Source organism: Aquarana catesbeiana, linkage group LG02 (genome assembly GCF_042186555.1).
Source record: "Aquarana catesbeiana isolate 2022-GZ linkage group LG02, ASM4218655v1, whole genome shotgun sequence".
Taxonomy (NCBI): Eukaryota; Metazoa; Chordata; class Amphibia; order Anura; family Ranidae; genus Aquarana; species Aquarana catesbeiana.
In genome coordinates this window covers 553,474,905-553,493,169 of record NC_133325.1, presented here as the reverse complement: position 1 = coordinate 553,493,169, position 18,265 = coordinate 553,474,905, and the positions used below count along the sequence as shown (strand labels likewise).

The 18,265-nt window shown below is 40.3% G+C and overlaps 1 protein-coding gene across 1 annotated transcript in view; it reads right to left on the bottom strand.

The window, feature by feature from the left end:
* The window catches only part of ELAPOR1 (endosome-lysosome associated apoptosis and autophagy regulator 1), a 101,497-nt gene that overhangs the window by 59,064 nt on the left and 24,168 nt on the right, over positions 1-18,265 (bottom strand). Inside the window, exons 3-4 of the mRNA XM_073615961.1 lie at positions 15,318-15,492; positions 2,573-2,720 (exon numbers count right to left, since the gene is read on the bottom strand). Of these exons, the coding sequence (XP_073472062.1) occupies positions 2,573-2,720; positions 15,318-15,492 (323 nt within the window). The remainder of the gene's footprint in view (positions 1-2,572; positions 2,721-15,317; positions 15,493-18,265) is intronic.

The window sequence follows — 18,265 nt, the reverse complement described above, 5'->3', positions numbered from 1 at the left end:
TAATGACTGTGTGTTGAGTTATTTTGAGGGGACAGCAAATTTACACTGTTATACAAGCTGTACACTCACTACTTTACATTAATTTCTTCAGTGTTGTCACATGAAAAGATAGAATAAAATATTTACAAAAATGTGAGGGGTGTACTCACTTTTGTGAGATACTGTATACATACACACTATTATATAAAACTGTTGTTAGGAACACGCTAAGAAAATTTAGCTTTTACCATATTAAAATGGAGGTCATACATGCCCATTAAATAAATAAAAGGAAACTCCCATCACAATCACAATTCAGAGAAGCAGCAATACACCACATGAGCTTGTAAGTGCATATATGTGCGTTTTGTCATGCTATGCATACCTCCCAACTTTTTGAGATGGGAATGAGGGGCACCTATTAGCAAAAGTATGTAGCGTAGGACACACCCCTGCTACGCCCCCTTAAAAGGAGAATTATACAAAAAATTGTTAGTTAAACCCATAAGTGCTTTTTTACCACTACTATTCCTTTATACTGACTTTTGAAATTTATAAATGCAGCAATTTAGAAATTGGATGAACGGTTTAGCACTTGGAAACACTTTTTGAAAGACAAAAAGTGCATTTTATATTCACAACTATATAGATCAGACCAAAATGGGGGACAAATGAGGAGGAAAGAAGGACAGGGGGACTTTATTTCAAAGCAGGGACAGTCCTTTGAAATCAGGGACAGTTGGGAGCTATGTGCCATGTCATATTTTGTAAATGAAATGCAGCACATTTTGTAATCTATTGCCTTAGGTGAACTGGACATCACTTCTCTTAGAACACAAGGTTTGTGTGAACAGGTCTTCTACCACAGGATGTATAAATTGTTCTAACTATATAGTTACATATATAGTTACATAGTAGGTGAGGTTGAAAAAAGACACACGTCCATCAAGTCCAACCTATGTGTGTGATTATGTGTCAGTATTACATTATATATCCCTGTATGTTGCGGTCAACATACTATAGCAGACCTGTATTAAAGACAAAGGCAGAAACGTTGTTTCTGGGAGCACTTTCTTCAGATTGAGAAGGAGCAGGACCCTCTATTGGGTCCTGCACAGATACCCAGGTTTTTTCCCCCCCCATTTTTTAACTAAACTCATTTAAACATTTTGCTTAACATTATGTGGAAAAGTTGTAATTACCACTGAGATTTATTATGAATATACTGTATTTTCCCTTGTCTGGTCCCTTAAAACCCCCCCCCCATCCTTGTCAGTGCGATAATAAAATATTTGAATATTTTTTTTAAATCTTGCCATTTTCAAACAAATACCTTCCTTTAGACCCAGTGACATCACCACTGGGTCTCTGTTCTTCTAATCCAGGCAAAGAGTGGCAAGTGGGGGGGGGGCTGATCAGCATAGTGCTGTACAGTTGAAAATGTCAAAGTATCCTACCTCAGAGCTCTCAAAAGTCCTTAACCCTGATGCAAGCAGTGCGCTGGCTCCTAAAAGGAGTTATGCAAATCATCTTGTAGGAGCCTGCATAGGCAATAAGTGTCAACAAGGCAGTGGAGCCCTCCCCAGTTCATTACTCCAGCACCTGCTCAGTGAGTAACACTACTGTAAATTGAGATAGTTAAGATGTTACAACACTGACAACATTTTTTTTAAATGTTGGCATGGCAAATATCTTATGCATAAAAAATGTAAAAAAAAGAAAAAAAGGCAAACAACAAATTGTAACTAAAGTGCCCAAATGGACAGACACCTTACCTCTTCTAATCAGCTGGGGGGGGGTGGGGGGGGTGTGTGATAAATCCCTGCTAAGTTCCCGCATGGACACATTCACCCATGGAGAACTGTGGATTTTATTTTTTTTTAATCTTGGCCACCCAAGGACTGGTTTCAAAGAATGTCACTTTGAACAATAATATTGGGACCCATTTTTGAAAGTCCAAAGCAGCTAATTTATCTTATTTTTGTAAATTTTTTTTCATTTCAAAGTAATTTTTATTCATGTCTGAGGGGCTTGTTCACCATTCTCATTTATTAGTTCACCACAACTTTTACAATATTTTAATGCTTCTTATTTTACTAATTTAGAAATTGGAAATTTGAGAATGACAGGATTAGTATGTCACTTTAAAACAGAACAAAAGTTTTCTTCAAACATCTCTCGCTTTCAATTCATAATTTAAAATGTTTTGTGCCGTTTCTCATTTTATAAAAGTCCACCACCTTGATTCAAAAACTTTCAAAAGGGCACTTTAGCATTTTTCTAGCTTTTAATCTGTAGCTTGCCACTATATAACTACAGTATACATTATCTGGAAAATAAAGGGCAAGTTCAGCTGAGAATGCACCAAAGCAATACTTTTTGTCTGAATAGATCCCAATGTATGTTTTTTTCAAACTAAAACCAGATAAAGCTGTGTTTTTAAAGAATTTTGGTGCGGCTGTGTAACTTTTTCATAAAAACGGTATTGGTATTCAACGAGGCCCTTCATAGAAACAGAATTTCATGCTGAATACAATGAAATGACTATGCTGGTTATTGTGCATGCCTGCTTTTTACATGGATGCATACTCACAAAGAACTCAAATGTAATACTACTGTCCGGATATAAATATTCAAAGGTAAGTGTTCCTTCCTGTTTCAGGTTGATTGAATACATTAAAGTGGCCGAGCATTCATCAGTATTTGATGCTACATAATCACCACGGGCTTCCCACTGTGACCTTGACAAAAAAATAAATAAATAAATACATTTACAAATGAGAAATGGAAAGCAACCAAAGTGACATGTATCAGACCAAGAATATATAAATAGTACTGAGGAAATCAATATGTTTCCCAACATAAAGACAACAGGAAAATTGAAGTAAAAAAAAAAAAAAAAAAAGGAGAGAAAAAAGAAAAAAATGGCAACCACTATCACACAGACAGCAACAGAGTTGTACAATGGAAGGGCAAACTACTAAGTACAAAAAGAAATACAGAATTCCTCCAACAAAGGCCTACCTATAAGAGCAATGGTCTCAGTATAACATTTTTTGCCAACATAGAAAAATATATGGAAGCCACATTGCCATAAGCGAATGATAATTTTTCTAAATAATGGCAATTAGATCTGTCTGATCTGCTAAAAAAACATGCAATTTAGAAAACCAGGCAATCAAGGTTCACAATTTGTATGACTCTTTTTAGAAATGACAAATCATGTATATGTTAAGATGAAGCAAAAACATTTGTTGTTATTTAAATCACCTTGTTTTCCAACCAAGCTGCTCACTACTACTTGTTCAGCTACCACTGTCCCACGATGTGCTACTTTAATAAGGTGGTTGTCAATATGCAAGGTCTAGGGGGCCTCAACTGTGACTCCTGACATCACCAAAAAGCTGCATATAATTATCAGTATATAAAATACCAGGGAGGATTGCCATACTATATACAGTGCCTTGCAAAAGTATTCACCCCCTTGGCTTTTTACCTATTTTGTTACATTACAGCCTTTATTTCAATGTTTTTTTAATCTGAATTATATGTGATGGATCAGAACACAATAGTCTAAGTTGGTGAAGTAAAATTAGAAAAATATATACATAAAACTATTTTTCACAAATATAAAACTGATAATTGGCATGTGTGTATGTATTCACCCCCTTTGGTATGAAGCCCATAAAATGCTCTGGTGCAACCAATTACCTTCAGAAGTCCCATAATTAGTGAAATGATGTCCACCTGTGTGCAATCTAAGTGTCACATGATCTGTCATTACATATACACACCTTTTTGAAAGGCCCCAGAGGCTGCAACACCTAAGCAAGAGGCACTACTAACCAAACACTGCCATGAAGACCAAGGAACTCTCCAAACAAGTAAGGGACAATGTTGTTGAGAAGTACAAGTCAGGGTTAGGTTATAAAAAAAATATCCAAATCTTTGATGATCCCTAGGAGCACCATCAAATCTATCATAGCCAACTGGAAAGAACATGGCACAAGAGCAAACCTGCCAAGAGACAACCGCACACCAAAACTCACGAACCGGGCAAGGGGGGCATTAATCAGAGGGGCAGCACAGAGACCTAAGGTAACCCTGGAGAGGCTGCAGAGTTCCACAGCAGAGACTGGAGTATCTGTGCATAGGACGACAAAAAGCAGTACGCTCCAGAATTGGCAGAGTGGCCAGAAGAAAGCCATTACTTTCAGCCATAAAACAAAATGGCACATTTTGAGTTTGTGAAAAGGCATGTGGGAGACTCCCAAAATGTATGGAGGAAGGTGCTCTGGTCTGATGAGACTAAAATTTAACATTTTTGCCAGCAAAGAAAACGCTATGTCTGGCACAAACCCAACACATCACATCCCCCAAGGAACACCATCCCCACAGTGAAACATGGGGGTGGCAGCATCATGCTGTGGGGAGGTTTTTCAGCAGTCGGGACTGGGAAATTGGTCAGAGTTGAGGAAAAGATGGATGGTGCTAAATACAGGGATATTCTTGAGAAAAACCTGTATCACTCTGTGTGTGATTTGAGGCAAGGACAGAGGTTCACCTTCCAGCAGGACAATGACCCTAAAAAAAAACACTGCTAAAGCAACATTTGAGTGGTTTAAAGCGGGATTCCAGCCTGAAAAAAAAAAAATGTAAAAGTCAGCAGCTACAAACACTGTAGCTGCTGACCTTAAAATAAGTACTTACCTGTCCTGGGTGCCCGTGATGTCGGGCGCCCGAGGCTGACCCGTCCCTCAGCTCTCGGGTCCCGGCACCGCCATCCTAGGTAAGGGAAACAGGCAGTGGAGCCTTGCGGCTTCACTGCCAGTTTCCTGCGGCGCTCCGCTCTGTGAATGGCCCCGTGGTGTTCTGGGAATACACACAGTTCCCAGAAGACAACGGGGCCGCTCACCGAGGAGAAGAACATGCCACGGAATAGAAAGAGGCAGATTAGGAAGACTGCCTAGCAACAAGGGTTTAGGCAAGTTTAAAATTTTTTTTTTTTTTCAAATGTTTTTTTTTTTATTTTTGGTCATTTTTTTTTCAGGGTGGCCCTCCACTTTAAGGGGAAACGTGTAAATGTGTTGGAATGGCCAAGTCAAAGCCCAGATCTCAATCCAATAGAAAATCTGTGGTCAGACTTAAAGGTTGCTGTTCACAGGCGCAAACCTTCCAACTTGAAGGAGCTGGAGCAGTTTTGCAAGGAGGAATGGGCAAAAATCCCAGTGGCAAGATGTGGCAAGCTCATAGAGACTTATCCAAAGTGACTTGGAGCTGTGATAGCCACAAAAGGTGGCTTTACAAAGTATTGACTTTAGGGGGGTGAATAGTTATGCACATTGACTTTTTCTGTTATTTTGTCCTATTTGTGGTTTGCTTCACAACAAAAAAAATCTTCAAAGTTGTGGGCATGTTCTGTAAATTAAATGATGCAAATATTTAAACAATCCATATTAATTCCAGGTTGTGAGGCAACAAAACACGAAAAATGCCAAGGGGGTGAATACTTTTGCAAGGCACTGTAGTCAAAGACTACAGAGATGCTACAGATGTGGTTAGTGCCTTTAGACAGGCTGCAGAAGAGATTGAGAGACGTGGGAAATGTTGTTACACAAGGCTAGTAGAGATTACTGATATACTGTCGGACCTTTATACATCATGTCCACTACCACTAAAGAATGCTGTGGCCGAGGGCTGCACAATAAGTACCAAAAAGCCGTATATGGCCCTTGGGCCATTTGGACAAAAGATTCAAATCTATAGGAGCAGCCTGGAGTTTTAACATACACCATTTTATGTGAGCATACTTATATGTGCAGTATTGCATTTTTAAAGTTCATATGTTTTGCAAAGCACAGGGAAGACCATACTTAAACGAAGATCTTCCATAGTATAGATATGCTAACATCATCTTAAAACACACAATACATTATTTTTTTTGGAAAATAGTGTTTATTTGCATTTTTCTTTTACATTAAAAATAAATCAAATAAAAATTACCAACACAAAATCAAACAAACATTCGTATGACCTTGTGTTAACACATTACAATACCAATGAAATGATAAGTTCTGAAAAAATACAGACGATAAGCAAGCACAGTTGGAATGCAGTTATACCAGTAGACATCTCATGATAAACTACCGTGATTATCCATCAGAATATGTTTGTACAGACCTCTTATACATCATTATCACTGGGTTCACAAGAAAAACCCACACACATAAACCTTGTGTGCTTCCTACTATTCAGCAAATGTAGCTTCATGGAAGGGAAGAGAATTACTAAGCATTAGAAGTTATTTTACAATTGCCTAGTGTGAGCTTCCAGGATTATAATAATGCACAAACCTAAAGTTGACAGTAAGGGGTGCTGTCCAGACCACACTAAAACAGCCTCTGGAGAACTAATGACACTGGGGCTAGTCCCCGGTACTGACAAGGATCCCTGAGTTTACTATATTTATTGGGACAGTCTCTATTTTGAAAGATTAACTTTTCTCTAGGAAGTGTATTATTAATTTACTGTATCCACTCTGAGTAGGTGGCAAGAAAGAGAAGTCTGCCAATTGGAGCTAAGACATCTGGTGATAAGGCCTCTTCTTCTAACACTCCCAGAAGACATATAACAGGATCTAAGTTGATATTTGTTTAAAAGGTACGATTTATGATAGTTATAACTGATTGCCAGTAATGAATAATGAGTAATGAATAATTGGGGCATCACTAGATCATGTGTATGATCATGTGTATGAAGTCAGCTGAAGGGCCTTGACCCCTCAAACAATTTGCTGGCTAAAGTAATACACATTATTTAGGCGTTTAGCTCTCAATGAAGTGGAGAGGGTTACCTGTCCAAAACATCTCCCCCCCACCCTAAAATGTATACACTGGGCCATCAAAGGGGGTGAGGAATCTGATAAATGGACCTTATACTTTTGTCTTTAAATACTCATTTCAATAAATGTTATACTTATGTTGGCCAAGAATGCTTGTGTCTAATCTGCTTGCAATGCTATGTGCAAAAGTACAAATTTTTTTTTCTTGTTTGACTCCACAGTTTCCTTCAAACCCACAGGAATGGCAGACTGTGGCCTCCCAGTTTGCCCAGCAGTGGGACTTCCCCCAACTGCGGAGGGGCAATAGATGGGAAGCACGTCCGCATCGTCCCACCCCCCAACTTGGGGTCCTACTATTATAATTATAAGGGGTATAATAGTATAGTATTGTTGGCGGTGGTGTCTGTGACTTACGAGTTCCTGTATGTGGACGTGGGGAAAAATGGCCAGATTTCAGATGGTGGAGTCATCTCCCAGACGGAGTTCTTCAGACGGCTCCAGAATGGCAGCTTGAAGTTACCACCTCCTGAAGATAATGTGGCGGGACTCCAATTTGTCTTTGTCGCGGATGAAGCATTTGCGCTGGGGGACCATCTTCTGCGGCCATTCCCGATGAGGACCCTCACCCACGAACCAGATGGTTTTTAATTACCGGCTGGCCAGAGCCAGAAGAGTGGTTGAAAATGCTTTTAGAATAATGGCCAGGCAGTTCCGCCTATTTCTCACAGCTATCAACATGGCGGAACATAAAATCAATCACATCATTCTTGCATGCTGCATACTACATAACTTTTTAAGAAAAAATGCATCAAACTATGATGCAAACTAGGCTGGCTTATTACCGCATCCAACAAATCTGACGGCTCTTGAACCAGGCTGTCCTGGCTTGCCCCCCCAAAGCGCCCGCGAAGTTCGCCAAAAGTATGTAGAGTACTTGGCGGGTAGGGGGGGCATTGATATGCTAGAGAATCGATAAACCTGTTTAAAATCAATTTTTGATTTATAAACTGAACTCATATTTCATTTGATTTACTGCTTGTGTTTCTTATCTGTCGCCTCTGTTCTCCAATGGCCTTTTATTTTTGGCCATTTTCTTCAATAGTGCAAACGAAACTTATTTGATACATGAGGTGACAATCTCTTCTTCAGCTATTATGTTGTGCTATGGGTCTGCTACACACATACACCTTGTTTTTGTTGTTAATGTATGTAATGCATTAATGATAAAAAAAAATCATCCTTTTCAACTCCATGAATTAATTGCTTGTAGTCCTTAAAATGGTCTGAGTGGGGCAAATTTTAGAGCACTGTGTGTGTTATTTACTAAAGGCAAATCCACTTTGCACTCCAAGTGCACTTGAAAGTGCACTTGGAGTGCAAAGTGGATTTGCCTTTAGTAAATAACCCCCATTCTCACTGTAACTACACCAACTTACTTCAAAAACTGGTATTGAGCATTGAAAGAAGAAGCCACACATTGTCGAGTATAAAACATTTTACTCAAAGCACATTCACATGTGCGTTATAAAAGGGTTTCTAAACAAACCAACATTGGTTTTGTAACATTTATGTTTGACAGTAGATATAGCCTTTTTTGGCTAAACAGGCATGTTTAGAACCATAACATACACAACTCAGGAACTTACAAAGTTCAACTTTGATAAATTGAAGGCAATGTGTGACATTAGTACAGTGGGGAAAAAAGGTATTTAGTCAGCCACCAATTGTGCAAGTTCTCCCACTTAAAAAGATGAGAGAGGACTGTAATTGTCATGATAGGTATACCTCAACTATGAGAGACAAAATGTGTAAACAAATCCAAACAATCACTTTGTCTGATTTTTGAAAGAATTTATTTGCAAATTATGGTGGAAAATAAGTATTTGGTCACCTACAAACAAGCAAGATTTCTGTCTCTCACAGACCTGTATCTTCTTCTTTAAGAGGCTCCTCTGTCCTCCACTCATTACCTGTATTAATGGCACCTGTTTGAACTTGTTATCAGCATAAAAGACACCTCTCCACAACCTCAAACAGTCACACTCCAAACTCCACTATGGTGAAGACCAAAGAGCCGCCGAAGGACACCAGAAACAAAATTGTAGACCTACACCAGCCTGGGAAGACTGAATCTGCAGAAAATGGAAGACATACAAGACCACTGATAATCTCCCTCGATCTGGGGCTCCACGCAAGATGTCACCCCTTGGGGTCAAAATGATCGCAAGAACGGTGAGCAAAAATCCCAGAACCACACGGGGGGACCTAGTGAATGACCTGCAGAGAGCTGGGACCAACGTAACAAAGGCTACCATCAGTAACACACTACGCCGCCAGGGACTCAGATCCTGCAGTGCCAGACGCGTCCCCCTGCTTAAGCCAGTACATGTCCGGGTCCGTCTGAGGTTTGCTAGAGAGCATTTGGATGATCCAGAAGAGGATTGGGATAATGTCATATGGTCAGATGAAACCAAAGTAGAACTGTTTGGTAGAAACACAACTCGTCGTGTTTGGAGAAGAGAGAATGCTGAGTTGCAAACAAAGAACGCCATACCTACTGTGAAGCATGGGGGTGGCAACATCATGCTTTGGGGCTGTTTCTCTGCAAAGGGAACAGGACGACTGATCCGTGAACATGAAAGAATGAATGGGGCCATGTATCCTGAGATTTTGAGTGCAAACCTCATTGAAGATGAAACGTGGCTTGGTCTTTCAGCATGACAATGATCTTAAACACACCACCCGAGCAACGAAGGAGTGGCTTCGTAAGAAGCATTTCAAGGGCCTGGAGTGGCCTAGTCAGTCTCCAGATCTCAACCCCATAGAAAACCTTTGGAGGGAGTTAAAAGTCCATGTTGCCCAGCGACTGCCCCAAAACATCACTGCTCTAGAGGAGATCTGCATGGAGGAATGGGCCAGCATACCAGCAACAGTGTGTGACAACCTTGTGAAGACTTACAGAAAACGTTTGACCTCTGTCATTGCCAACAAAGGATATATAACAAAGTATTGAGATGAACTTTTGATATTGACCAAATACTTATTTTCCACCATAATTTGCAAATAAATTCTTTCAAAAATCAGACAGACAATGTGATTGTCTGGATTTGTTTCCACATTTTGTCTCGCATAGTTGAGGTATACCTATGATGACAATTACAGGCCTCTCTCATCTTTTTGAGTCTGAGAACTTGCACAATTGATGGCTGACTAAATACTTTTTTGCCCCACTGTATGTCATAACTGTGTAGATTTTGCCTTCATCAGATGGGGTGATGTCACCCCTGTAAAAGCCAAATTTTGAAGATGCACACAAATTTGGAGTCAAATGTGGATTTCCCTCCTGATCCCATGCCTAATGTCAACATGTGCTAGCTCCCATCATGGGGGATCAATGGATGTGTTTTGGGGGTGCAACCCCTTCCTCTCATCTACTTTAGTTGCGAGGAAGGGGTTGCACCCACAAAACGTGTACATTGATATCCCGTGATGGCAGATAGCACATGTTGACACACTGTGTGCATCTTCAAAATTTGGCTTTCAAATTACTGAATTTTTTAAAAAAAAAGATCAAATACATCCAGCAAATTTACAATTTTTGTTGTTTTTAGATTCTGCCTAAAACATCAATGATGTTGGTCATTTTTTTTTGGACATCATTGATGTTTTGATTGACCAACTCCAAATCCCGATTGCACACCATGATCTCAGCGATGAGGATCTGTGCACTTGCACTGTTGAAATGAGTTTTTTCCTCCACAACATCCACATCACCTAAAAATAAAAAACACACCATGTATTATACATATGCAGGCATACATCTATTACCTGAACTTGTGGTCTCAGACACTGACCTGTTGTGGTCACTATTTCGCCCACTTCATGAACCTCTCCCTCCACATTTTCTTCATGGTGTGTGGGGATTTCCCCTTCTTCACGAGTAGTGGGGTTCGTGGTGTCCTCAGATGTCCCAATTCTTTTTTCCCCTATGTGAATACAAAAAAAGGTATACTTAGCACACAGATATTTGAGGCAATAAATAGGAATATGAAACATTGCTTGGAAGTGTTGTACAATTGTCTGTTTTTTGGCAAAGTTTCAAGCTGAAAACATGTTTTTTTCCCTTTCTAAAGCTGGAATACTTACCTTTTTTGTTATTAAAGTTTCACACATGGAGAGACCCCTAGTATCCACTGGAGCACCTGTGTGGGACACCCTAAAAAGGGTGTTTTGGTGTCCCACAATAGTGCTCCTGCGTCCAGATGTGTAAACAGCTGCTGAGTGTCATCTCCTTACACTGAATCTAGTTTGCATTTCATTCTAGTTACAAACCCATCTAGACAACAATGTATTAAACTTATTTTAATACAAATAGGCATGAACAAATGTAGTTAACCTGCATCTGCCAAAAACATCGTATTAGTGGGCGAACGAACGATGTTTACTACGAACGATTACTGTGCCCACGAACCTGAAACTTGCTATTTTAAACTGTACAACAGTAAAGAAAAGCACATGGAGCAGCACTAAAGTAATAATAATAATAATAATAATAATAATAATAATAATAGGAACTCACGACACATACTTACGTTTTTTGCAGCACTCTCGTGATCCTTCTGTACTGATCTTGCTCCCTCAATTTCAGGTCTGACCAGCATTTCCTCAGTTGCTCCTTGTTTCGTCTTACCCCAAAATTCCTGTGCAGACTTCTCACAACTTTAGTCACGATCTTGGCCTTTCTCACACTTCCCATCATAGTCGGCCCTCTTCAAGATGTCCACCATCTCTACAAAGGACATATTTGATGCCTTATATCTCCTCCTGGATCGGGAACTGCCTTGCTCCGGGCTTTCGTCGTCCTCCTCGTTGCTGCTATTATTGCTATTGCTGCTGTCTCTCCGCCATGTGCCCTCCCACTGCCCTGAAAGAGAAGGGGGGGGGATACACTAGAAAGAAGGTCAGGGGCAGAGTTTCACGCATGCGCAGTGTATATAAAGCATAACACGCATGCGTCGTATGTACGATCTGTGAGCAGAGGACGGAGTAGTGTAAGCGCCGATCGTGCAAACAAAGGTACAATCTTAACTTGGGGCATCAGTGGTTAGTGGCCTATACTGCTTATACATTGAGACCTATATTGGGACAAGATTAGGGGAGTTGAGCCTGACATTAGGGTTTGTCATGTGTTGTGTCTTTGCAGAGAAAATGGATAAATTTAATGACCCAGACTTCCTGCGAAACTTCATAGACATGTACAGGGAGCTGCCATGTCTGTGACAAGTCAAACACGAGAATACTCCAACAAGCTAAAGAGGAAGGCAGCGCTGGAGCAACTGTTGGAATTGGTGAAGCCTGTGTATCCCATGGCAGACATCCCCTATTTGAAGGCCAAAATGGGTGCCCTGAGGAGCATATATAATAGGGAGCGCAAAAAGGTCCAGGATTCCATGAGATCAGGAGCAGTAGCAGATGACTTATATGTCCCCAGGCTGTGGTATTACAACAGACTGCGTTTTTTGTCAAACCATAGTGAACCGAGGCCATCACTATCTACACTTCCTTTCACACTTCCTTCCACATAAGATGAGGCTTCAGAAGTCCAACCTGGGCCTTCCACCCAGGAAGAAGATGTGGAGGAGCCCAGCTTAAGCCAGGTATTTCTTGTCAAAAATTGAATGATGTTAACTAGATGTTATTATTGATCACTAATTTCTGACTTAACAAAGTGGTTTACATATCAATAGACAATAGTAGCCAAAAATGATTGGGACAAGAATGAAAAATGCTGGGGTCAGAATAATAGTGTTTTCTATTTGTTAACATTCAGTTTGCAACAGTCATGAGCTCAAAATTGTGTGTGATTAATGACTAAAAAACTAAAACTATGTACCATTTTCATACATAGGAAAGTCTCAGCCAGGAGTTGGCCGTGGAAAGTGGCAGCCAGGAGGTGGCCGTGGAAAGTGGCAGCCAGGAGGAGGCTGTGGAAAGTGGCAGCCAGGAGGTGGTCGTGCTCAGCAGCCTGACCGAATCTCAGGTTCCTCCCCTCCACCTTCCAACAAAAAGGACCAGGAAGGCGAAGAACCTGGAGGAGTCAGCGACTGTTTTGATTACTGCGGTCCTCACAACAACCCCTGGTGGCCCCGAGTCCTATGGCTGTCTGACAGCCAGTGAACTGGAAGAAATGGAGGTGGCCAACGTTTCATCTGTGAGGAGATAATAATTCAGACCCTAAACAAGGGGATGAGGGGCCAACTCACAACTCAAACCCACCTGTGTTAGGACTATATTACTCCTCCACCACCTCCAGCAACACCTCCAACAACACAGCCACCCAACCCACAACAGCAGCCTGGAAGGAAGCGTGGAAGGAAGTGTTGAGAGTGATGGCCTGGGTTGGTGTGGTCTGGCAAAAGACGCAGGCTGTTGTAAGACCACAGCCTGGGGACATATAGGTCATCTGCTGCTGCTCCCGATCTCTTGGAGTCCTGGACCGGATTGTGCTCCCTGTTCAATGAGCTCCTCAGGTTACCAATTTGGCCTGTCAAATGATTGATATCTGCCCTGGGGTACAAAGACTTCACCAATTCCAACTGTTTCTCCAGCGTTGCCTTCCTCTTTATATTATAAGGACCCCTAATAAATTTAAATTTTTGGTTTGGACAAATACTTGGCTTTGTGTTTTACTTCAAAAAGGACAGTTTGTTTGTGAGTAGGCAGGTACATTTTACAATGTCAAATTAACAAGGGACACCAACACCAACCAACCTATTTGAGGTAAAAAAATACAAGATAATAATGGTGTTGTGGTAACCTGACACACAAAACGACAAAAAAATATTATGGAGATCACTAGAATAAAAAAAGAAAAATTATTCTGGAGATCAGGAAAATTTTTTTCAAAAAAAAAAAAAAAAGATCACTATAAAAAATAAAAAAAGATTATTCTGGAGATCTTGATTAAAAAAAAAAAACAACAAAAACAAAGATTATTCATTAGATCACGAGAAATAATAAAAAATCAGTTTGTCAGAACTCTGTGTGAATATCAGCAGCAAAGCAACTTCATTATTCTAGCATTATAAAAGAAGAAGAGAATGCGCTGCATTGAAAGATTTATTAGATGCTGCGTGACGAATGTGCTATCCCCATTACGAACGCCAGTTTTACAAGACTGAGCTCTTCTGTCTCGTACTTGATTCTGAGCATGCGTGGACATCTGTGCGTCAGACTTGTGTACACACGATTGGAATTTCTGAAAATTTGAGAACCTGCTTTCAAACATTTGTGTTCGGAAATTACAACAGCAAATGTTCAATGGAGCATACACACGGTCGGACTTTCCGACAACAAGCTCACATCGAACATTACCCGTCGGAAATTCCAATCGTGTGTACGCGGCATTGGAGTATGTACAAAACTATCACAAACCAGCCCTCAAGCGCATCTATAGACATACAGCCAGAACTTTTTTTTGTTGTGGATAAAGTAGGGAAGGAAAAGCACACCAGTCAAATTGTTACTGCTGTCTTTGTCCCCACTGGGTAGACTCACTCTCAGTTTCTCCGGGTGACCAATACTGCCAAGACAATAGTTAATTGGTAGCGATCACTAGAACAAGGGGTAGACCCCTACCTACCAATGATGGTAACACCTATTTCATTGCTTACATAACAGTTTGCAAAATGTGTTGGCACTTTTTGAGGCATGATTTTCATCCCCACAATATGGCATTGTATGTATGATAAAGCAAGCAAACATATTCAACATGTTTAGCAAAGCAATACTATATATGAATAATATGTCTTCTACGGCCTGTGATTTTGCAATTTACTTCAACTACTTCACTGCAGTTTTTTTACCCAACCAAAGAAAAAAAGAGTACATATGTCTTATTATTTAAAGGCTCACTTCTGGCTTATTTAATGCTTCTTACAGAGTTTTAGTCTCCAGAATAGTGGAAGTCTAAAAACTGCAGTCTCTAGCATCATGGTTCATTCTCTGGTCTAAACGTTTAGGTATGAAAAATATATTAGCAAATCCAAATTCTTTGTTTCACATATTTAACTCTGCCCTGGAAAAATGACAATTGGAAACTGGTTCTGCTACTGGCAGAAAGAAACACTCTTTTACATACATGAAATTTTATGGGGCATAACAATGAATCCTCCTTTTAAATATGATTTCTGCAGTGCAGGGGAAAATTAAATATCCCGACTAATATGGACAGTAAGACATTTTATTATTGACACTTTTCTTGCACTGGATCATAAATAGAATTACATGGAATTGTAGGAAAGAGTTGCTCCATCTTTAAACAGCAAAACAAACTCAAGCTCACCCCTTTTTTGCTCTTGAAAGTCCAGCAACTAATCTACCGCTACCTACCGATGGTGTTCAGAAAAGGACAAAACTGGGCAATGAGCATGACAAATATGTGGAAAAAAATAACAAGACAAAATAAAACAATAGCTGTGTCTAAGTTATTACTCACGTAGTGCAATTGCCAGTTGATCCATATACAGTGTTGGAAACGCTGTAGAAACCAGGTGGAAGTTCTGTCCACTCATCAAAACGCACACCAGTACCCAGAGAGTATGTTCCCTTTGTACAAGACGTACATTCTTGTGATGCCATTTCCAGGTATTGCCCAGCAGAGCAGGAAAAAGCTAGGTCACAAAAGGAACAGTTTAATTTGTAAATGGCAATACCCAAAATTAAAATAAGCTTTATTAAGCACATAGCATATGTATATAGATTTACATTCGTAGGGCTATTTGAACATCTGGGGGAGGAGCTGTGGAGGGGTCCTCCACATTCCCTCTAGGAGGTACAAGCACCTCCAAAAGATAAAATAATCATTTAATACCTCAGCCAATATTTGGACAGCTACTATCCTATGCCATTATATGTAAAAAACAGTAAAGACGTTTATTGCAAGATATGGCCTCCATGTGAATACTTAGAGAGAATTGCCTATTTTCACAGCCATGCCTTGAAGGTAAGAGGAGAGGAATGTTTCAATGTGTAAACCTGGAAGTTGTGCTTTGACTAATTGTGTAAGTACTCCTCGGGGAGGGGAGAGGGGGGTTGACCATACAGGGCTAGGAAGGTGGGAAGTGTAGGCCTCCAGCCACCATCTGTACATGGGACAATTTTTTGATGGGCTGTACAGTTGGTGCAGCCCAGTAAAATGCATTTTCTGAGACAGAGTCCACCTGTATGTGACGGCCATGTGCAAGTGAGCTGCCCCCCACCCACATGCAAATCTCCAGTCAGATCTTTTTTGTGTGTTCCTACTACATTTTTTTTAATGCAGTAATATGGCGTTCCTCCTTTTTATCGAAGTTCTAATAATAGCCCAGTGACTATATGGAATCATATAAATCTATTATATAAATGATAATTCCTCTGCTTAGATTAATGACTGGGTAATGGTTGAAAACTGATAAGTGCTCACCAGACCAGGAAATAATCCACACAATGCACTTAATGGAACTACAAGGAAGATAATATGGGGTTGATTTGCTAAAACAGGAGAGTGCAAAATCTGGTGCACCTCTGCATAGCAACCAATCAGCTTCCAGTTATTTTGTCAAAGCTTAATTAAACAAGCTGAAGTTAGAAGCTGATTGGCTCCCATGCATAACTGCACCAGAGTTTGCACTCTCCAGTTTTAGTAAATCAACTGAGTCTTCTTTGGTCACACATAAACAGGACACTAGGCATATCCTGCAGTCTCCAGTTACTCCACACATTAAGCTATACACAAAACTGTTCAAGCTATGGCAGGGACATCAGGGATTTAAAACAGAGGTCTGTAAAAGTACATCACATGTGTTGTTCTCATGCAGAGCTCCTGATTTCCGTGTTACAATGTAATCAGTACCTTGATAGCAGATTCCAGGATCCAAAACAATGAAAATGTTGAAAGTAACCTGGTTCCTTTCTGCAACCTCAGAAGAGACCATACCATTGGATTTCTTCTGTTCCTGGCATCATCTTTATGCTTTTATTGTCTTTTGACTAAGGGCTCAACCTTGGGTCCCTTACTTTTTAGCAAATACACGTTTCCACTTGACCAACTGCTTACTGTATATCACATGGTCTCAATTATCACTTCTATGCTGATGACACTCAGATATACTGTACATCCACACTAAACCGGGATTCTGCTTTGGCTGCTTCTCTTCTAACTGTATTTGTGATATAAAAAAACTTAAATGGCCCACAATTTGCTTAAATTAACCACTTCAGCCCCAGGAAGGATTTGCCCCATTAATGACCAGGCCATTTTTTGCAATACGGCACTGGGTCGCTTTAACTGACAATTGCGCGGTCGTGCAACATTGTACCCAAACAAAATTGACATCCATTTTTCCCCGTACAAATAGAGCTTTCTTTTGGTGGCATTTGATCACCAGTTTTTATTTTTTGTGCTATAAACAGTGCTAATAAAGAGCTACAAATTTGAAAAAAAAAAAAAAATTTTTTTATTTACTTTTTGCTATAATACATACCCCCAAAAAATATATATATTCATCAGTTTAGGTCGATATATATATGCTTCTACAAAATAGGGGATAGATTTATGGCATTTTTTTTTTTTTTTTTACTAGTAATGGCAGCGATCTGCGATTTTTAGCATGACTGCGACATTGCTGCAGACAGATCGGTCACTTTTTACACTTTTTTGGGACCATTGACAGTTATACAGCGATCAGTGCTATAAATAGCCACTGATTACTGTGTAAACGTCACTGGCAGAGAAAGGGGTTAACACTAGGGGGCGATCAAGGGGTTAAATGTGTTCCCTAGGTGTGTTCTAACTGTAGGGGGGGCTTACTGGAACATGACAGAGATCACTGGGAACAGTAGATCCCTGTCAGGTCACCTGTCAGAACAGGGAATTGCCTTGTTTACAAAGGCAGTTCCCAGTTCTGCCTTTGTAATAGGCAATCGCCAGCGGACAGAGTCCGCCCGACCCGCGGGCTCGCTATCGTGCCTGTGCGAGCCGCCATACAGCTACGGCAATTTGCGAAGGAGAGCCGACCTGCTGCAGTATAACGATGGCGGCTGATCGGCAAGCGGTTAAACTGACAAGACAGAAGTCATGCTTATTGGCATCCCCCATCAATTATGTAAGGCCAGTCCTAATAGCTAATCTATAGATGGCACTGTACTTGAGCTTCAGTCTAAGTTGAAAAATCTAGGGGTGATATTTGATGCCAAATTTAACCCTTGAACCACATGTACAAAATGTTGTCAGAACATCTTTTCTCCACTTGAGAAACATTGCTTGGCTGCGTTCTATGCGATCATATACTGTAGCTGAAAAGCTGATCCATACATTTGTGTTCTCCTGACTTGACTACAATGCTCTACTGGCTGGTGTACCTAAATCCACCATTAATTGACTTTAATATGTTCAAAATTTTGCAG